Source organism: Cydia splendana, chromosome 24 (assembly GCF_910591565.1).
Source record: "Cydia splendana chromosome 24, ilCydSple1.2, whole genome shotgun sequence".
Lineage (NCBI taxonomy): Eukaryota > Metazoa > Arthropoda > Insecta > Lepidoptera > Tortricidae > Cydia > Cydia splendana.
In genome coordinates this window covers 1,891,746-1,915,005 of record NC_085983.1, presented here as the reverse complement: position 1 = coordinate 1,915,005, position 23,260 = coordinate 1,891,746, and the positions used below count along the sequence as shown (strand labels likewise).

At 48.0% G+C, this 23,260-nt stretch overlaps 2 protein-coding genes across 2 annotated transcripts in view; both read left to right on the top strand.

The window, feature by feature from the left end:
• Nucleotides 1-23,260, top strand: part of LOC134802437 (uncharacterized) — a 258,039-nt gene that overhangs the window by 36,299 nt on the left and 198,480 nt on the right. The gene's annotated exons all lie outside the window — the stretch shown is intronic.
• Nucleotides 1-23,260, top strand: part of LOC134802500 (uncharacterized) — a 49,897-nt gene that overhangs the window by 18,419 nt on the left and 8,218 nt on the right. The window contains exons 3-9 of the mRNA XM_063775179.1: nt 2,737-2,953; nt 5,272-5,342; nt 8,364-8,468; nt 11,540-11,643; nt 13,232-13,400; nt 15,349-15,439; nt 19,016-19,127. Of these exons, the coding sequence (XP_063631249.1) occupies nt 2,737-2,953; nt 5,272-5,342; nt 8,364-8,468; nt 11,540-11,643; nt 13,232-13,400; nt 15,349-15,439; nt 19,016-19,127 (869 nt within the window). The remainder of the gene's footprint in view (nt 1-2,736; nt 2,954-5,271; nt 5,343-8,363; nt 8,469-11,539; nt 11,644-13,231; nt 13,401-15,348; nt 15,440-19,015; nt 19,128-23,260) is intronic.

Here is a 23,260-nt window from a genome sequence, read left to right as displayed (position 1 = left end):
AAATTTCCAGTTCACAGATATGTGTGACACACCATAGTCGCATTCAGCCATTAAAGTGATAACACACTATCGCACCGCTTTAAAAAAACTATAGGCAGTTTATGGTACGATTTCTTTTTTTTTTTTAATCTTTATAGGGCTGTATCTCCTAAATCGTGCGTCGCAGCGCAAAAATAATAAAATGTTCGTTCCTCTGTAAGAAACCCTTAATTAATATTAAAAAAAAAACACAAAAAAAAATAACAAAACAAACTTTATAATGCTGTATCTCCTAAACCGTACGTCGTAGCGCAAAAATAATCAAATTTTCGTTCCCCTTTAGGAAACCTCTTAATAACATTTTAAAAAACACAAGAAAAGAAAAAAAAGCAAAAAAAATATTTATAGGTCTGTATCTCCTAAACCATGCGTCGTAGCGCAAAAATAATAAAATGTTCCTTTCTCTGTAAGAAACCCTTAATTAACATTAAAAAAAAAAACACAAAAAAAGAAAAAAAAAAATAAAAAAATAACTTTATAATGCTGTATCTCCTAAACCGTACGTCGTAGCGCAAAAATAATCAAATGTTCGTTCCCCTTTCGGAAACTCCTTAATAACATTTAAAAAAACACAAGAAAAGAAAAAAAAGCAAAAAAAAATTATAGGGCTGTATCTCCTAAACCATGCCTCGTAGCGCAAAAATAATAAAATGTTCGTTCCTCTGTAAGAAACCCCTAATTAATATTTAAAAAAAAACTAAAAAAAAAAGAAATAAAACTAAAAATACTTTATAATGCTCTTAAACCGTGCGTCGTAGCGCAAAAATAATCAAATTTTCGTTCCCCTTATGAACCCCACGCACTGAATAACCTATCACATTAGGACATGAAACAATCATCATCATCAATTTTTATTATTATTTCATTGCATGTTTAAGAAAAGCACTATACATACCTCGGCGTGAAAAGGGGTTGTCGGCCTCATAACTATCCGGCCTCACTACGTTCGGCCGTCTATATGCATTCGGCCGGCAACCCCTTACTTCCCAGCCTCTGTAGTAATGTACTATTTTTTATTTTTTTATTTTTCTTAAAAAAGCTTAATTTATGTTGAAGCAAATTAATCAAATAGTCTATACTTATAGAGTCCCATAGAAGTCGAAATCGAAGAAGCAATCTATTTTTTGTTGAAATTTCCTTATTCCTGCGAAACCTCCCTCTACTTTGACTTATTTTTTGCAAGAAAGACAAATAATATAAGATTAGTTCCACACACGAGGGTTTCTTTTGCGCGGCCGTCACGCCCGATTAGAGCTCCCTTAATGACAAACGGACGTTAATGAACGGCTCCTGCGTAGACTGCACTCGACTAGATCCCGTATTGTACAGGATTTTCACAATGCGCTCCCCACTATTATTGTCGGGGCAACGTAAGAACCAATATTTGACTGTTATGAATTTACCCTTTTAAAGGTAAGACAGGGGTTCCCAATCTTATTAACCCCTTACTGCATATAATAAAAATTATTTGTTGAAATTTGAACTTTAATAGCTGTCAATAGAGTTAAATATCATATCCGCCATATATGGCTTCGTATGCGGTAAGGGGTTAAGTCCGCGGCGCCCTTGCAAGTTTAATATTTCGGCGGCGGCGCCCTATTAACCTGGCTAATAGGCTATTCGAAATAGATAGGTAACATTGGTGAGGTGCATTGCCTCACGGCGCCCCTCCACTCTACGGCGCCCCAGGGTGCCGCGGCGCACAGTTTGGGAACCCCTGAGCTAAGATATATGCTTTTCTGATAGCTTGAAATATCTACATATTCATACGTATAAATTTTTGCGTTACATTGCGGCGACCGTAGGCGTATTCAAGAATACAGAGTTAGACCAAGCTAAGTTTGCAGCGATTTTGATAGCCTAGACTATGCCAGTGTTATTTAAGCGTTTAAAATAATACTTGCACTGGATTCCGGTACAAACATCCAACTACCTAAACAGAATTTCCTCCTCTTGAAGGTATGCAAGCATAACAAAGAATCAGATGCTTTATCCTGTGGGAGTAAATCTATGATGGCTCCTAATACGGAGTCTTACGCGCTGTTGGCTCCGGGGCACTGACCGTACAATCCTTGATGAGTCCAAACTAACCTGACAGAGGTGGCGTTAATTAATTGAAGTACTTACTTACTTACGTTATGTTTTGGTATGTGACATGCAATCAAGTGCAGAGCAAGTACCTAAAACATGTCTACTATAAAATTGCAAAAAAAGTCAGCTGTATGTTACTGTCTACATATAGTGACTACTTTTCTTCCTTACTGTTTTGCTTGGAAATTTAAATCTTTTTAGGGTTCTGTACCCAAAGGGTAAAACGGGACCCTATTACTAAGACTTCGCTGTCCGTCCGTCCGTCCGTCCGTCCGTCCGTCTGTCACCAGGCTGTATCTCACGAACCGTGAGTTGAAATTTTCACAGATGATGTATTTCTGTTGCCGCTATAACAACAAATACTAAAAACAGAATAAAATAAAGATTTAAATGGGGCTCCCATACAACAAACGTGATTTTTGACCAAAGTTAAGCAACGTCGGGAGTGGTCAGTACTTGGATGGGTGACCGTTTTTTTTTTTGCTTTTTTTTCGTTTTTTTTTTGCATTATGGTACGGAACCCTTCGTGCGCGAGTCCGACTCGCACTTGTCCGGTTTTTTTCCCAAACATTGTCAAAACCTGACCATATCTGTTTATCCTTCCAGGTAACAACTCAAAGCAGCGGGCATCCCGACGCGACCACGCTGCGCTGCGAGCGCGACGCACTAGCCCGGGCGCTGTCGGCGGAGCGGGCGCGGGCCGCCGCGGCCGCGAGAGCTCACGATGCAAGGCTGGCTGAACTACATGGGGTCATTGCTGAGCTGGTGCGGAGGAGGGCAGCGGATAAGCAGGCTAGGGCTATCCCCGAGGAAGAAGTATCAGGTAAGAAACATAAAAAAAAATATTGACAAAAACCAGTACATATGGGTGTTACAGAAGCCAGTGTCCTCTCCCAGACAATAGAAACTATGCATGTAGGAAAATGGTTGTATTTTGTTGAAGCTTCTAAGATAGCAAGCAGTGTAATGAGAAGTCGAGGACGTGCGCAAGCAGAATGGCCGTGCCGGAGTGGCGGTGCCGCCGTGCCGTGTTTGATAAGAACAATCTAACTGGTGTAATCACTGAAAACGCATTTTTATACAGGGTGGCTAAAAAATAACTATACATTCCCGTTGCCAGGGAGGTTTTGGGATTATACTGAGCAACTTTTGCTATGGGACCACCCCCGATCCCGAGAAAAAAAAATTGGCAGTTTCTTTCATTTTTGATGGTCCATTTTCTATGGAAGGGTAATTTTTTTTTGGCATTTCGGGGTTGGTCCCATAGTAAAAGTTGCCCAGTATAATCCCAAAACCTCCCTAGCAACGGGAATGCAGTTATTTTTTAATAGCCACCGTGTATACTCTGGTTAGCCAAGTTTGTCAGTTGAAAAATGCACGAAATGATGCAAGACTGGCTGAACTACATGGGTTTACAAGTATAGCTGAGCTGGTCAGGATGAGGACGGCGGATAAAGAGGCTAGGGCTATTCCTGAAGAGGAGGTTTCAGTAAGAACACTTTTATAAGTAGCTTGTAAGACTCTTGTACAGCCCGCATGAGAGCCTACCACAAACATTGAATAATCGAAAATCGTTATCTATGTTAGTCTATTTATAGTCTAGTCTTTTGACGACCGGTCTGGCCTAGTGGGTAGTGACCCTGCCTATGAAGCCGATGGTCCCAGGTTCGAATCCTGGTAAGGGCATTTATTTGTATGATGATACAGATATTTGTTCCTGAGTCATGGTTGTTTTCAATGTGTTTAAGTATTTATATACATATTATATATATCGTTGTCTGAGTACCCACAACTAGTGATGTGCCGTTACCGGTAAAATAACCAAGGTGGTAAAATACCCAGTAATGTTACCGGTAAGATGACCCAGAATCAGTAATTTACGGTAATATTCAAATTAAGTAAATGTCAACATAAGTTGTTTTACATTAAATCATTACTTGTCAACAAATGCATCATACGAAGTGCAAAAAATCAACATAGGTTTACTTTTCTAGTAAATTCCCAAAACTACTGGTAATTTTCCCAATGTTACTCGGTATTTTACCAATATTACTAGGAAGTATTCCCCTTGTCTGGGCAAGTGGGCATAGTCAAAACCAGTTTCAGTCAAAACCACTCAATGAATAATACTAGAATTTTAGTAAAACTAAAACGAAAATGTAAAAATCACATTGATTTAATAATAATCATCACATTTTTATGAGTAGGTAAGGTGTAGTACAATGCCATTGTTTTTATACGTTAAGTGGTAATTTTTTATAGCTTAATTGATATAATTATATTCTTATTTTGAGCGTGTATATTTGTTTTTTTTTATATATTTATTTTGTTTATTTTATTTATTTTATTTATTTAATTAAGCCATTTCTACATGTTTTAAATTAAATTAATTCAGTTATAACGTAAGCGTTCAAGTACGAGTATATTACCCGCTTTTGGGAATACTACCGGGAAGAATGGTAATATTCCCAAATGGTAAAATACCGGTAATGGTATTATACTCTCGGCACATCACTACCCACAACACAAGCCTTCTTGAGCTTACTATTTTATTTTATTTTACCGTGGGGCTTAGTCAATTTGTGTAAAACATGTTCTTATAATATTTATTTATTTATTTATCGCTCTTGCATATATGCCCCGTGCATGAACTACAAGGGGCAGCATAGGAGCCGTAAGATGTTTGTCGCGAGGCGTAAATGTGTCCTTTATGCTTCCGATGTAGCCCACAAGATGGCAGAACCTACTATGCACAAGGAGACGTACCGACGAGAACGGTAGATGGTAGCACTTCCTTTGGCAATGTACATGTGCACATATGTTTCCGATTCAGGCCACAAGATGGCAGACCCTCCAACGCGCACGGTCCCTATAGCATATTCGACCGACAGTGCCTGGCCCTCTGGTGCCGAATGTGCCGATACCTATATTGAAGATATTTATTTAATCTTTATTGCACAAGGAAAATACAAACGTACAAAAGGTGGACTTAATGCTACAAGGCATTCTCTACCAGTCTATCATATTATGTAAATGAATGGTCTTCTTCTACCTAGCGTTAACCCGGCCTTTGCCAGGGTCCACTTTCCTACTTGCTTTCCTCCACATTATGTAAATGAATACTCTGACTTATTGTTTCAGATGAATGTGAGTCGACTACGCAACCGGCGGGGGAGCTGGACAACGACGCCGACAGGTCCAGGACAGACCAAGTATGTTACTTATATATATATATAAATAGTTATTTGTTTTACAAGGGGGCAAAGTTGTTGTTTAACCGCTCGTGCTAATATTGATACCCGAGCAAGCGAAAAATTCCGAAATTGCGTAGCGAGTGGTTCGAAAAATGGATTCTTGAGCGCTGCGAGGGTTTCAAAGCACGAGGGTTAAACAAAATTTGCCCCCGAGTGAAACCCAAAATTTTTCACCGCACCAACCCGAAGAAAATATTAACTGTAAGATATCAAACAAAACTAAACCAAAACAAATCCAAATGAATGTTATTAAATATTTATCATCCAAAATCATAATTTAAAAGTCAATTCTACCAGCAAACATAAGAAAACAACTCAAAATTTGCATTTGATTACTTTGCCTCACATGTGGATCAAATGCAACATTGGTATCAGTTTTTGAAGTGCAAAGTACGCCTTTCCGAGCTGGTGTGGTGAAAACATACTTACTTAGCTGGCGCGATGACCCCAAAATGAGTCCTGGCCTCCAACACAAACGAAAGTTATTCCGACTATGGCGAAGCGAAAAGAATTTTCTGTCAAAGTACTATCGCTCACACTGTTAACTGACAATTCGTAAACCTTATTACGAAAGGCATAAAAGATTGTTGCTGTTTGTAGTAGCCGGAAGGCGTCTATGGCGGAAATCAAGCGATGGTTTCGATTTCCGGTCCGGCACCCTGGCCCCAGGAAGCGAGCCTTAACGCGAAAACATGTGTCAATAACCATAATACAGCTATTTAGGTCATACCACACTTTGTAACTATACCAAAGAAGTTGCGCAGTGATTTTCTAGTAAAGTAAGGATTAAGGACACGTTTTATTTTTTATCAATGCAATACCAAAATAAGGTTTTTACGTGATTTCTGTATAAAACAAAGTTTTACTATCAATTTAGCGCAAATAAACATTTGAAAGTAGACAGATGCGCACATATTTATGTAGTAACAGTGTGTAATTACTTAATATAACGCAATTGTTTTTTGTATGGAAAGCGAACCACCTTAAGCGCAAAATAAATCGTAGACCAAGCTAAATTGGCAGCGATTTTGATAGTACAGACTGTGCAAGTCACTTGTTTTTACTCACTCGCGCGACATGTTTCGGAGAGCCCAGGTCTCAAGCACTAACGGCGCGGCGCGAGGAGGGTTCACTACGGCCGTGCTTCGCGTGGCGCGAGACGGGAGACCTGTACGGATATGTTGGTTGTTTTTGTCTATAGTTCGTTTTTTTAGCATTAGAAAGAACTTGCAAGAAGGTAAGCGATTTTGACAAGTCTTTTAATTGAAAAACGCTTTTTAAAAATCAAAATTTAATACTTATGAAAGCAGAAGAATATAAATGATCGTATTAGATTCATAATTGTTACATATTTGCCGTAACTTATTTTTAAAATGTGTTTTTCAGTTAAAAGACACATCAAGATTGTTTACCTTATTTCTAATGCTAAAAAAAATTAACATGACAGCGTGATTAAAACGGTGTCCGACTCTTGCTATCCCGCGGAGTTAAAAAGTGACAGTTATTTTATCACGTGGATAAATGTGGATAAAGCGATCCATAATACGCCTGCTAGGCTCTCCGAAACATGTCGCGCGAGTGACTAAAAACAAGTGAGTCTAAACCGTAAGATTATTTAATGTTAGTATGTCTCACAACAGTTTAAGTTCGATGACTGTGCAAGTGTTATTTTAAACGTCAAACATCTATTAAATTATGACGTTTAAAATAACAATTGATCAGTCTGTGCCACAGACAAGACATCCTCCAGACTGAGCATAGTAGCTCTACCCCCTCTGCCACAAATACGGTAGTTTTACTCCATTTTCGAGTCGAAAGTGTCTTTGTGTGACGTACGTGTCTTTGAACGGACCAATCACGGCATCATTGGTTTCATGAAATAATTGCTCTAAACTCCGTCTAGAGGATTCCTAGTCTATGGTCTGTGCTATCAAAATCGCTGCCAACTTAGCTTGGTCTTCTACATTTACCCACCTGTCCCTATCGTTATTGCACGTGCATAATTATATTTCTGTCCAGCTGGCACAGTGGCATTGACAGCATTATAAATACAGATGACGTGCATAATTAATTTCCATCGTATTTTCACGGAAACTTACGAACGTGTCTTGCTATTTCGGTCAGTCTCGGTACAAAAAACCGGCCAAGTGCGAGTCGGACTCGCGTTCGAAGGGTTCCGTACATTAAGTCCGACTCACGCTTGACTGCACATTTCTAATAGATTTTCCTGTCATCTATAGGTAAAGATTTTGTGTATTTTTTTCAAAATTTTAGACCCAGTAGTTTCGGAGATAAAGGGGGGGGGGGGGTAATTTTACGTCTGATTATTGAAGCATTACATTACATTTGTACATCAGCATTTGTGGATAAAACATAGTGATCGAAATGTATTTAAAAGTACCACCTGGCGCCTTATTCGAGACGAGATGTACAACTGTCAGATTTCGCATCCACATCAAATTAACTCTTGATTTAATAGCATGATGATTCTATCAAGTTTTGATTCGATCAACTGTGGATAATATCATTTGGTACAACCAAAACTCAGCTTTGAACTCTGGGTGGTTCGGTTTTGTTTGGTTGTCACCTAACTGTGGATTGCTAATGTCAAATTTTGACAGCTGCACGTATTCGACAACTCACAATTTTATCCAAATCAACGGGAGATCAACTTGATATGTCAGTTATCGCTAGTCGAATAGGGGTCGATAGCTATTGGAATGGACTGTATTACTTATGAGATGATGGAAACAACGTTTTATAATTAATGGTTTTAATTGGTCAATAAAACACAATAAAGATGTTGTTATTACAACGGTGACAGGCAGACTGACTGACTATTGTCAGTAATAAATCAAGAGGTTTTACAAATCATATATGTTCCAAAGAGGTCGCGCGCCAGCCAGTCGCCAACAGGGGTCCTGTATTATTACCTATGTTATACAAATAAATTCTGATCCTGATTATTTTGTCTTGCAGAATGACAGCTCGTCCCTCGTCAGTCCGGCCGAGCTACCGACTCCTCAGGAGAAGGTGGAACCTGGATCGGAGGATTTTAAACATGAGGTCCAAGTCAGGTGGGTTGTCTTGAGGATCGTTTTTACAAGCTTTTATTTAACTCGCCCATGTGGGTACAATCTTGGAAGCTAAGACCCACTTCCCGATTTCCGAGTGAGCTGAAATTTTGCATACTTACATATGTAAATCCGATGACAATGCAATATTTATGATGACATGAATTCTGATCTGATGATGGAGACAGGAGGTGGCCATGGGAACTATGTGATAAATCAACGCAAACTAATTGTGTTTGGGGTTTTTTAGAATTGTCCTGATGAGTACTAGTTGCCTGTGGAAAGAAATACAGTCAGCGATAAAAGCTTGTACCAAAAATTAAATATTATGTATATTATTCTGTTTTTCAGGATAGAGAAGCCACAGGAGATGAGCTCTAGCGAGACTCACCCCGTGGACAACTGTGACACCAGCCTAGATCTGTCAGCCAGGGATTCAGAGATCTGCCTGAGCACCGCGAGGTAAGATACTAAATGGATTGAGCTATTGTCATTAGTAGTCAGTAGAGAAGCCACAAGAGATGAGCTCTAGCGAGACTCACCCCGTGGACAACTGTGATACCAGCCTGGATCTGTCAGCCAGGGATTCAGAGATCTGTCTGAGCACGGCGAGGTAAGATACTAAATGGATTGAGCTATTGTCATTAGTAGTCAGTAGAGAAGCCACAAGAGATGAGCTCTAGCGAGACTCACCCCGTGGACAACTGTGATACCAGCCTAGATCTGTCAGCCAGGGATTCAGAGATCTGTCTGAGCACGGCGAGGTAAGATACTGAATGGATTGAGCTATTGTCATTAGTAGTCAGTAGAGAAGCCACAGGAGATGAGCTCTAGCGAGACTCACCCCGTGGACAACTGTGATACCAGCCTAGATCTGTCAGCCAGGGATTCAGAGATCTGTCTGAGCACGGCGAGGTAAGATACTAAATGGATTGAGCTATTGTCATTAGTAGTCAGTAGAGAAGCCACAAGAGATGAGCTCTAGCGAGACTCACCCCGTGGACAACTGTGATACCAGCCTAGATCTGTCAGCCAGGGATTCAGAGATCTGCCTGAGCACCGCGAGTTAAGATACTGAATGGATTGAGCTATTGTCATTAGTAGTCAGTAGAGAAGCCACAAGAGATGAGCTCTAGCGAGACTCACCCCGTGGACAACTGTGATACCAGCCTAGATCTGTCAGCCAGGGATTCAGAGATCTGTCTGAGCACGGCGAAGTAAGATACTGAATGGATTGAGCTATTGTCACTAGTAGTCAGTAGAGAAGCCACAGGAGATGAGCTCTAGCGAGACTCACCCCGTGGACAACTGTGATACCAGCCTAGATCTGTCAGCCAGGGATTCAGAGATCTGTCTGAGCACGGCGAGGTAAGATACTGAATGGATTGAGCTATTGTCACTAGTAGTCAGTGGAGAAGCCACAGGAGATGAGCTCTAGCGAGACTCACCCCGTGGACAACTGTGATACCAGCCTAGATCTGTCAGCCAGGGATTTAGAGATCTGTCTGAGCACGGCGAGGTAAGATACTGAATGGATTGAGCTATTGTCACTAGTAGTCAGTAGAGAAGCCACAGGAGATGAGCTCTAGCGAGACTCACCCCGTGGACAACTGTGATACCAGCCTAGATCTGTCAGCCAGGGATTTAGAGATCTGTCTGAGCACGGCGAGGTAAGATACTGAATGGATTGAGCTATTGTCACTAGTAGTCAGTAGAGAAGCCACAGGAGATGAGCTCTAGCGAGACTCACCCCGTGGACAACTGTGATACCAGCCTAGATCTGTCAGCCAGGGATTCAGAGATCTGTCTGAGCACGGCGAGGTAAGATACTGAATGGATTGAGCTATTGTCACTAGTAGTCAGTAGAGAAGCCACAGGAGATGAGCTCTAGTGAGACTCACCCCGTGGACAACTGTGATACCAGCCTAGATCTGTCAGCCAGGGATTCAGAGATCTGCCTGAGCACCGCGAGGTAAGATACTGAATGGATTGAGCTATTGTCACTAGTAGTCAGTAGAGAAGCCACAGGAGATGAGCTCTAGCGAGACTCACCCCGTGGACAACTGTGATACCAGCCTAGATCTGTCAGCCAGGGATTCAGAGATCTGTCTGAGCACCGCGAGGTAAGATACTGAATGGATTGAGCTATTGTCACTAGTAGTCAGTAGAGAAGCCACAGGAGATGAGCTCTAGCTAGACTCACCCCGTGGACAACTGTGACACCAGCCTAGATCTGTCAGCCAGGGATTCAGAGATCTGTCTGAGCACCGCGAGGTAAGATACTGAATGGATTGAGCTATTTTTTTTTTTTTTTTTTTTAATTTATTAAGAAACAAACAGTCTTATAAAACAGATAAGTATATAGAGTAACATTCTTCTAGTAATAGACTTATAGTTTCCTATATGTAAACAGATATTATAATAAAAACTTATTACTACGTATAAATGACATGCATATGTACTAGTATGTGTGACGAGATATGCGAGGAAATCTTAATTTAGGTGGTCATACAGGTGTTTTTTATTTTAAAGAAGAAAAAACTAATTTTTTATACAATCTTAGTGAGCTGCTAAATATGTCTACGTTTTGGCACTTTACATTGCTATTGTCACTAGTAGTCAGTAGAGAAGCCACAAGAGATGAGCTCTAGCGAGACTCACCCCGTGGACAACTGTGATACCAGCCTGGATCTGTCAGCCAGGGATTCAGAGATCTGTCTGAGCACCGCGAGGTAAGATACTAAATGGATTGAGCTACTGTCACTAGTAGCCAGTAGAGAAGCCACAAGAGATGAGCTCTAGCGAGACTCACCCCGTGGACAACTGTGATACCAGCCTAGATCTGTCAGCCAGGGATTCAGAGATCTGTCTGAGCACCGCGAGGTAAGATACTAAATGGATTGAGCTACTGTCACTAGTAGCCAGTAGAGAAGCCACAAGAGATGAGCTCTAGCGAGACTCACCCCGTGGACAACTGTGATACCAGCCTAGATCTGTCAGCCAGGGATTCAGAGATCTGTCTGAGCACCGCGAGGTAAGATACTAAATGGATTGAGCTATTGTCACTAGTAGTCAGTAGAGAAGCCACAAGAGATGAGCTCTAGTGAAACTCACCCCGTGGACAACTGTGATACCAGCCTGGATCTGTCAGCCAGGGATTCAGAGATCTGTCTGAGCACCGCGAGGTAAGATACTAAATGGATTGAGCTATTGTCATTAGTAGTCAGTAGAGAAGCCACAAGAGATGAGCTCTAGCGAGACTCACCCCGTGGACAACTGTGATACCAGCCTAGATCTGTCAGCCAGGGATTCAGAGATCTGTCTGAGCACGGCGAGGTAAGATACTAAATGGATTGAGCTATTGTCATTAGTAGTCAGTAGAGAAGCCACAAGAGATGAGCTCTAGCGAGACTCACCCCGTGGACAACTGTGATACCAGCCTAGATCTGTCAGCCAGGGATTCAGAGATCTGTCTGAGCACGGCGAGGTAAGATACTAAATGGATTGAGCTATTGTCATTAGTAGTCAGTAGAGAAGCCACAAGAGATGAGCTCTAGCGAGACTCACCCCGTGGACAACTGTGATACCAGCCTGGATCTGTCAGCCAGGGATTCAGAGATCTGTCTGAGCACGGCGAGGTAAGATACTAAATGGATTGAGCTATTGTCATTAGTAGTCAGTAGAGAAGCCACAGGAGATGAGCTCTAGCGAGACTCACCCCGTGGACAACTGTGATACCAGCCTAGATCTGTCAGTCAGGGATTCAGAGATCTGTCTGAGCACGGCGAGGCAAGATACTGAATGGATTGAGCTATTGTTACTAGTACTAGTCAGCAGACAAAAGACATATGTATCCTTTATCATACCATGTCGGTGGCAAACAAGCATACGGCCCGCTTGATGGTAAGCAGTCAGGCTAAGCGTATGCTGAGATGCAGGCGACGCAGTTCACGCAGCGCAGCGAAGAGCAGATTTTGTAAAGTATAAAACGTCCTTTATCTACGCACGCTGTGCACATCTCAAGGACGTTCCATACTTTACAAAATCTGCTCTGCGCTGCGCTGCGTGAACTGCGTCGTCTGCGTCTCAGCATACGCTTAGCCTCTCCGTAGCCTACGGACGCCTGCAACACCAGAGATATTACATGCGGGTTGCCGACCCTACCTACATATTTATTCTTTGAATTTGTGACAAAACTTGAGCGAGCGAGTAGCGTCTCCGTTTCAGTTTCCGTATGTGACGTATGTCATATGCAAGTTGCATTTCTTTATCAATTGTCCTGAAATTTCGTGAGCAGGTTAGATAAAAAAAATACCCCAAAAACAGTAGATCTCCTTCTTCTTCTTCCTCGCTTATTCCGGCATTTTACCACGGCTCATGGGAGCCTGGGGTCCGCTTGACAACTAATCCCATGATTTGACGTAGGCACTCGTTTTTACGAAAGCGACTGCCGTCTGACCTTCCAACCCAGAGGGGAAACTAGGCCTTATTGGGATTAGTCCGGTTTCCTCACGATGTTTTCCTTCACCGAAAAGCGACTGACCCCAAAAACAGTAGATATCCTGTTAAAACAGGAGACCTGGCAACCTTGGCATGCGGTTTGCTGCAACCCTAAGCGCCACTTGCACCGTTCCTCCAACCCGGGTTTAACCGGTTAGACCTGGAGTTACCATAGTTACCAGTACAATTTGACACTAGGTTAACGGTTTAACCGCTTAACCCCGGGTTAGAAGAATGGTGCAAGTGGGCCTTACTGATTTACTTTTTTCACAGATGTTGCGGCTACACGCGTCCACACGCCAGCTCGGGCAGCTGCGAGCGCGAGCACGGCTCGGCCGACGGAGCGCGGGTGTGTACGGCCTCGCCGCGCGACGAGCGCCGAGCCAAGCTCGCCAGCAGGGTGCGACTGAGACGGACTGACGACGACACCAGCCATGAGGAGGTGAGACAGCACTTGTAAGACTGAAACCGCAAGAAATAAATCGCAGTGCGTTCTAAGCCTAAGGCGAACCCTACACGTCAATAAATATTGTGATAATTATCATAATATTTACTTATGTATCTGATGATGATGGTCCCGGGTTCGAATCCTGTTAAGGGCATTTATTTGTTTGATGATACAGATATTTGTTCCTGAGTCATGGTTGTTTTCTATGTATTTAAGTATTTATATATATTGTTGTCTGAGTACCCACAACTAGGGCTTGCAATTCGAATATTCGAATATTCGAATATGTCGAATATTCGACCTGTTTTGATATTCGAATATTCGGCCGCTCAGGTTTCGAATATTCGAATATTTTTTATTACTAGGTAAAATCTATTTTCATCCGTTATAGTTACAGTTTCTGTGTATTTTGCCGGGTATTAACAGAGAATGAGGAACCGTAGGTACCCAAATGCGAAGGAAATAATGTTTTTACTGTATTCCTCTCAATAGGCTTCGTGAATACAGTTAAACCTAAGAACCTAACTCAATTTCAAAGGAAACGAAATCAAAAAGTATGTTTTATTACGGTGCGGCTAATGCTTTTTCTAGGTACAAGTAACGTTTACGTAAGTTTTAAGATAAAGGGTCATTTTGTTTATTGAGTAAAAGCGTACCTTAAGCGAATATTCGAAGTCTAAACCTTGCCCTTTATCGCAATTCACAAATTTGATCATACCAAACCTACCGAACTAGGTAATCTAACCATGCACCTTTAGCTAACGAATGATCCACCCCGTGGTCAGCCAACTTCTTCCCTTAAATATTCCAATACCAATTATATAACTTATTATATAACAGCCGACCATTAGGAATCAAAACTAAACTTGCCAAGACTAATAAAGTCAATAAAGATTCAAAATACAATGGAATTAAAGGCCATTTTACAGGCTTCTTAACGACAAGAAGTTAATTTAAATCAGAATATGATTAGTGATTACCTACTAAAATGTTTTCTCTCTTACATACGTGTTTGGATGGTTAAAGTTATATTAATTCACGCAACGACGCATTTATAATAAAAAGTTTTATCAAGAAATATTGAAAATGTCTAATTTTTGCGTTTTAGGTACTTACTTGCTTTTATAACTGTGGGTATTTCAGAGTAGGATGATAAAATCTAGTCAATAAGTGGATTTCTGCAAAATATCATTAATTTTAGCAATATGTGAAAAAAGCTTTTGAATAAAACGATAATAAACCGATTTTTCGTTCCTTTTCTTATTTTTTTTAAATATTCGAATAATTATTCGAATATTCGAATATATCGTAAGAAAAAGTCGAATATTCGAATACCTGAAAGTTTCGAATATTTGCAAGCCCTACCCACAACACAAGCCTTCTTGAGTTTACTGTGGGGCTTAGTCAATTTGTGTAAAAATGTCCTATAATATTTATTTATTTGTTTGTTTGTATCTTGGGTCGGATCACAGCACACCCTACACCATCAATACGGATCGCGTCAGTACTGAAGCGTTCTTTGTACGAGGCAGACGTGATGGACTCTAAACAGAGACGCGATAAATATCAAACGCGACACTACACGCCAGTGTTGGCCGAAAGTTAATGCGAATTGAAAATGTTGGCCATTAACCATTATAAATTGAACCTTAAACCGTAACGGACGATTACAGTTTACGATTCAATTTATAATGGTTAATGGCCAGCATTTTCAATTTGCATTAACTTTCGGCCAACACTGCTACACGCAAGATAAATATCACGATCCAGGATCTAGGATCAGATCACAAGGATTTCCAGAAATCCAGCGAAATATTGTGATCCGTCAATACACTACCCTTACACGTCAATAAATATCGTAATCCGTCACTTTATATTGACGGATCACAATATGGATCTTGCGTGTAGGGTTCGCCTAAAAGTGATTATTTTATTATTACAGACGTGGTGTGCGGAGGCGGCGGAGAGGCTGGCGCTGGATGTGTGCGCTCAGGCGGACCTCAGGGAGGCGCTGGTCGCAGCCAGCAATGATGGTCAGTTCACTATTATTATAATATTACAGACGTGGTGTGCGGAGGCGGCGGAGAGGCGGGCGCTGGATGTGTGCGCTCAGGCGGACCTCAGGGAGGCGCTGGTCGCGGCCAGCAATGATGGTCAGTTCACTATTATTATAATATTACAGACGTGGTGTGCGGAGGCGGCGGAGAGGCTGGCGCTCGATGTGTGCGCTCAGGCGGACCTCTGGGAGGCGCTGGTCGCGGCCAGCAATGATGGTCAGTTCACTATTATTATAATATTACAGACGTGGTGTGCGGAGGCGGCGGAGAGGCTGGCGCTGGATGTGTGCGCTCAGGCGGACCTCAGAGAGGCGCTGGTCGCGGCCAGCAATGATGGTTAGTTCATTATTTCAAAATTGTATTAAAGTGCAAAAACAAAGTAAATTTAAAGATAGTGTGTAAATTTTAATATAGTATCTAGCACTATAGGATAGGTTCTTAAATAGTGTAGAGAAACAGTCTTCTGTATTCGCGGCAGGCGTCGTAATCATTCTTCTTCTTTTCGTGTAAAGGGATCAAACTTCTTAGTACTAAATTTTTGTTTGCCAATGTTTTGCCACTTCCAGCCCTCGGGGTGTAGCCCTCAGGAGATCTTCCTCAGTGCACGTCGTTGAGCACAGAGAGCACTGTCTCATGTGTAATGTTGTTTGAGGTACTCCACACTCGCAGGATGTATCACCTTGTCGCCCAATTCCCCATCTCAGGAGATTATCTTTTGACCGACCAACTCCCGTCCTAAGTCTGTTGAGAGCTTTCCATACTGGCCACTTTTGCTTTCCCCCTGGAGGCAGGTGTTCCACAGCTGGCATTCGTAGCGATGTGTCGCTGAGTTGCAAGTTCCATGACTTGATGCGAGCCTCCTGAGGAGTTTGCTGCTGGAGAGCTGAATTTGTAACAAAGCTCTTCCGGGACTTTAGCCTTGCAGTAACTGGTTTGTGGCCGTGCAGGGGGTGACGCGGGTCACGCAGTTGTTTTTCTCGCTCCACAGCCGCCGCAATATCTCTGCGTATGTCCGGTGGTGCAATTCCACTCAGTTGGTATAGGTGGTCACGTTTAGTGGGTTTTAGGCATCCTGTTATTAGGCGGCAGGACTCGTTGAGAGCTATGTCAACCTGGGCAGCATGTATAGAGTTCTTCCAGGCTGGGCATGCATATTCTGCAGCCGAGAAGCTGAGTGCGAGAGCCGTTGTGCGTAGGGTGTGTGGGGTTGCCCCCCACGTAGTCCCGGTGATGCATCGCAAAATGTTGTTCCTCGCCGCCACTTTCTGCTTGGTGTTAAGGCAGTGAGCTTTGTAGGTCAGTGACCGGTCTAGCGTCACCCCTAGGTATTTCGGGGCGGCAGTATGTTCTAGCCGGCTGCCTTCCCAGGCGATATTCAGCTGTCTGGTGGCCTGGCTGTTTCGTAGGTGGAAGGCACAAACCTGTGTCTTAGACGGGTTAGGTTTAAGCTGGTTTTCTTTGTAGTAAAGTGACATGCTCGCCAATCCTTCCACTAGGCTATTCTCTACTGCCTCAAAAGATTTTTCTTGCGATGTGAGTGCAAGGTCATCGGCAAAAAGGAAATGTTGTAGGTTATCTATGATCGGTTGGTCGTTCGTATAGATATTAAAAAGTGCAGGTGCCAGTACGCTACCCTGAGGAAGACCATTTTTCAGGGACCTCCATCTACTTTTTTTCCCTTGAAACGATACATAGAACCTTCTGTTGGAGAGTAGCTCAGATATAACCTGCGTGAGTTTATAATCTTTTGTAGTATGGTATAGTTTGGTTACTAGTCTCCTATGGTTTATGGTATCGTATGCAGCCGTGAGGTCGACGAAGACTGCACCTGTCACCATGCCCCTCTCGAAGCCGTCCTCGATGTACTGTGTCAGGTTGAGCACTTGCGAGGTACAGGATTTACCTGCCCTGAAACCTGCCTGTTGCGCTATGAACGCATCCTCCAGGGTTGTTCTCATGCGTTCAAGTATGAGGCGTTCAAAGAGTTTGAAGGTGTGGCATAGAAGGGAGATCGGTCTGTAACTTTTCACGTCGGCGGGGTCTTTACCAGGTTTAAGAATGGCAGTTACGTGAGATTTCCTCCATATCTTCGGTAAGGATGTAGTCTCCACACAAGCATTGAACAGTTTCAGTTGCCACAATTTAGCCGCAGGCCCAAAGTGTTTTATTTGTTCGACTCTTATGTCATCAATACCGGCAGCTTTCCCAACTTTAAGCTTTTGGATACCTGCTTCTAATTCCGACATCGAAAAGGGGTCTCCTAGATGGTCTTTTTCGTTTTCAGGTGAGTCCCGGGCAAGTTTCAGTGGTTTACACTTATCTGTCGTTTTTCCGTTGAGTAGAAGTTGGTGGGCTATCTGGTCGGCTGTTATGTTAGTTAAGTAAGTGTGTTGTTTGTTATCACTGCCAAGCTTGTTTATAAAGTTCCACGCTTTCTTACTATTGTGGGTCATATCGACACTCTCCACGAGTTCGTTCCATTTTTTCCTTTGGGTTTCTGATATTTCATCCATGAATTTATTACCCAGGAGGATAGTTTCCCGGGAAAACGGATCGGCCGCATATGCCTTATAGTACGCATTGGCTTGGTCCTTGAGGCTGTCAGACATCCCTGGGATATACTGGGTTTTACAGCCGCGTGGTATATGTCGTCTCGACGCCACTTTCACCAATCCAATGAACTCCTCGTAGCCATCGGCTGTAGGCGGAAGGTGTGAAACGAGGTCGTCTAGCTCTTTCGAGAAGCATTCCCAATCCGCTTTTACGAAGTTGTATCTTCTCCTGAACGGAACTGTACGTGGTCGGACTGCTTCGTATGTCCTGCAAACTATTGGGCGGTGTTGAGTTTTAGGGATGACTTCGCATACTGACTTCCTGCACTGTTTTGAGACGCTTTCGCTGGCAAAGATGAGGTCGGGGTTATAGCCTCTCTTCCATCTGCCACTATTGAAAGATGATGGTAACTTAGGGTCATGAATCAGTGAAATCCCGTACGAGTCGGCCCATTCCTCCACCAGATCTCCATTTTCATCTGCAGCCCTATAGCCCCAGCTCTCACTATGGCTATTGAAGTCTCCCACCACAAACCTTGTGGGCTGTGAATCGAAGTTCAAGGGTTTGTCGAACTGATATGTTTCGTTGGGTGGTTTGTACACAGATGTAATAGTGCAATTGTTGAGCTCTACAGTAATGATCTCAATGTTGTTTGTGTTGTATGATCAGTTTTGTGTACAGATCTGATGTTTAATCATTGGTCACCCAACATGGCGTTAAGGATGACTTACGTTAGACCGGTCCGTGCTTGGGCCGAGGCGTCCGACATGTCATTTTCTATGCCGGCTGATCGGTGATCACGTGGTGATGGTGGCCGGCCCCGGTCCGGTGTAGTGCGGGTCAACCTTTACGCGTTGAATTTTCTCGAGTATATGCAATTTTTTAAATGCTTACGGCGCCCTCTGGCTAACTTTGAAATAGAAAATATGTTCGTGATTCCTATCCGAATTAACTTATGTGTGTTTTGCAGAATTTGGTAGTTTATCAGTATTTTTGCAGGTTGCGCGCTGTCGGCCAGCGTGGCGGCGTGGCGCGCGCGGTGCGCGCGGCTGGAGGCCGACGCGCGCGTGCTGCGGTGCGCGCTCGGCGCCGCCGCCGACACCGCGCACAGGTACACACACACACACACACACACACACACACACACACACACACACACACACAGCTAGCGTGGCGGCGTGGCGCGCGCGGTGCGCGCGGCTGGAGGCCGACGCGCGCGTGCTGCGGTGCGCGCTCGGCGCCGCCGCCGACACCGCGCACAGGTACACACACACACACACACACACACACACACACACACACACAGCTAGCGTGGCGGCGTGGCGCGCGCGGTGCGCGCGGCTGGAGGCCGACGCGCGCGTGCTGCGGTGCGCGCTCGGCGCCGCCGCCGACACCGCGCACAGGTACACACACACACACACACACACACACACACACAACTAGCGTGGCGCGCGCGGTGCGCGCGGCTGGAGGCCGACGCGCGCGTGCTGCGGTGCGCGCTCGGCGCCGCCGCCGACACCGCGCACAGGTACACACACACACACACACACACACACAACTAGCGTGGCGCGCGCGGTGCGCGCGGCTGGAGGCCGACGCGCGCGTGCTGCGGTGCGCGCTCGGCGCCGCCGCCGACACCGCGCACAGGTACACACACACACACACACACACACACACACACACAGCTAGCGTGGCGCGCGCGGTGCGCGCGGCTGGAGGCCGACGCGCGCGTGCTGCGGTGCGCGCTCGGCGCCGCCGCCGACACCGCGCACAGGTACACACACACACACACACACACACACACACACAACTAGCGTGGCGCGCGCGGTGCGCGCGGCTGGAGGCCGACGCGCGCGTGCTGCGGTGCGCGCTCGGCGCCGCCGCCGACACCGCGCACAGGTACACACACACACACACACACACACACAACTAGCGTGGCGCGCGCGGTGCGCGCGGCTGGAGGCCGACGCGCGCGTGCTGCGGTGCGCGCTCGGCGCCGCCGCCGACACCGCGCACAGGTACACACACACACACACACACACACACACACACAGCTAGCGTGGCGCGCGCGGTGCGCGCGGCTGGAGGCCGACGCGCGCGTGCTGCGGTGCGCGCTCGGCGCCGCCGCCGACACCGCGCACAGGTACACACACACACACACACACACACACACACACAGCTAGCGTGGCGCGCGCGGTGCGCGCGGCTGGAGGCCGACGCGCGCGTGCTGCGGTGCGCGCTCGGCGCCGCCGCCGACACCGCGCACAGGTACACACACACACACACACACACACACACACACACACACACACACACACACACACACACACACACACAGCTAGCGTGGCGGCGTGGCGCGCGCGGCGCGCGCGGCTGGAGGCCGACGCGCGCGTGCTGCGGTGCGCGCTCGGCGCCGCCGCCGACACCGCGCACAGGTACACACACACACACACACACACACACACACACACACACACACACACACACAGCTAGCGTGGCGGCGTGGCGCGCGCGGTGCGCGCGGCTGGAGGCCGACGCGCGCGTGCTGCGGTGCGCGCTCGGCGCCGCCGCCGACACCGCGCACAGGTACACACACACACACACACACACACACACACACACACACACACACACACACAGCTAGCGTGGCGGCGTGGCGCGCGCGGTGCGCGCGGCTGGAGGCCGACGCGCGCGTGCTGCGGTGCGCGCTCGGCGCCGCCGCCGACACCGCGCACAGGTACACACACACACACACACACACACACACACACACACACACACACACACACACAGCTAGCGTGGCGGCGTGGCGCGCGCGGTGCGCGCGGCTGGAGGCCGACGCGCGCGTGCTGCGGTGCGCGCTCGGCGCCGCCGCCGACACCGCGCACAGGTACACACACACACACACACACACACACACACACACACACACAGCTAGCGTGGCGGCGTGGCGCGCGCGGTGCGCGCGGCTGGAGGCCGACGCGCGCGTGCTGCGGTGCGCGCTCGGCGCCGCCGCCGACACCGCGCACAGGTACACACACACACACACACACACACACACACACACACACACACAGCTAGCGTGGCGGCGTGGCGCGCGCGGTGCGCGCGGCTGGAGGCCGACGCGCGCGTGCTGCGGTGCGCGCTCGGCGCCGCCGCCGACACCGCGCACAGGTACACACACACACACACACACACACACACACACACACACACACACACACACACAGCTAGCGTGGCGGCGTGGCGCGCGCGGTGCGCGCGGCTGGAGGCCGACGCGCGCGTGCGGCGGTGCGCGCTCGGCGCCGCCGCCGACACCGCGCACAGGTACACACACACACACACACACACACACACACACACACACACACACACACACACACACACACAGCTAGCGTGGCGGCGTGGCGCGCGCGGTGCGCGCGGCTGGAGGCCGACGCGCGCGTGCTGCGGTGCGCGCTCGGCGCCGCCGCCGACACCGCGCACAGGTACACACACACACACACACACACACACACACACACACACAGCTAGCGTGGCGGCGTGGCGCGCGCGGTGCGCGCGGCTGGAGGCCGACGCGCGCGTGCTGCGGTGCGCGCTCGGCGCCGCCGCCGACACCGCGCACAGGTACACACACACACACACACACACACACACACACACACACACACAGCTAGCGTGGCGGCGTGGCGCGCGCGGTGCGCGCGGCTGGAGGCCGACGCGCGCGTGCTGCGGTGCGCGCTCGGCGCCGCCGCCGACACCGCGCACAGGTACACACACACACACACACACACACACACACACACACACACACAGCTAGCGTGGCGGCGTGGCGCGCGCGGTGCGCGCGGCTGGAGGCCGACGCGCGCGTGCTGCGGTGCGCGCTCGGCGCCGCCGCCGACACCGCGCACAGGTACACACACACACACACACACACACACACACACACACACACACACACACACACACACACACACAGCTAGCGTGGCGGCGTGGCGCGCGCGGCGCGCGCGGCTGGAGGCCGACGCGCGCGTGCTGCGGTGCGCGCTCGGCGCCGCCGCCGACACCGCGCACAGGTACACACACACACACACACACACACACACACACACACACACACACACAGCTAGCGTGGCGGCGTGGCGCGCGCGGTGCGCGCGGCTGGAGGCCGACGCGCGCGTGCTGCGGTGCGCGCTCGGCGCCGCCGCCGACACCGCGCACAGGTACACACACACACACACACACACACACACACACACACAGCGAGCGTGGCGGCGTGGCGCGCGCGGTGCGCGCGGCTGGAGGCCGACGCGCGCGTGCTGCGGTGCGCGCTCGGCGCCGCCGCCGACACCGCGCACAGGTACACACACACACACACACACACACACACACACACACACACACAGCTAGCGTGGCGGCGTGGCGCGCGCGGTGCGCGCGGCTGGAGGCCGACGCGCGCGTGCTGCGGTGCGCGCTCGGCGCCGCCGCCGACACCGCGCACAGGTACACACACACACACACACACACACACACACACACACACACAGCTAGCGTGGCGGCGTGGCGCGCGCGGTGCGCGCGGCTGGAGGCCGACGCGCGCGTGCTGCGGTGCGCGCTCGGCGCCGCCGCCGACACCGCGCACAGGTACACACACACACACACACACACACACACACACACACACACACACACACACACACACAGCTAGCGTGGCGGCGTGGCGCGCGCGGTGCGCGCGGCTGGAGGCCGACGCGCGCGTGCTGCGGTGCGCGCTCGGCGCCGCCGCCGACACCGCGCACAGGTACACACACACACACACACACACACACACACACACACACACACACACACACACACACACACACACACACACAGCTAGCGTGGCGGCGTGGCGCGCGCGGTGCGCGCGGCTGGAGGCCGACGCGCGCGTGCTGCGGTGCGCGCTCGGCGCCGCCGCCGACACCGCGCACAGGTACACACACACACACACACACACACACACACACACACACACACACACAGCTAGCGTGGCGGCGTGGCGCGCGCGGTGCGCGCGGCTGGAGGCCGACGCGCGCGTGCTGCGGTGCGCGCTCGGCGCCGCCGCCGACACCGCGCACAGGTACACACACACACACACACACACACACACACACACACACACACACAGCTAGCGTGGCGGCGTGGCGCGCGCGGTGCGCGCGGCTGGAGGCCGACGCGCGCGTGCTGCGGTGCGCGCTCGGCGCC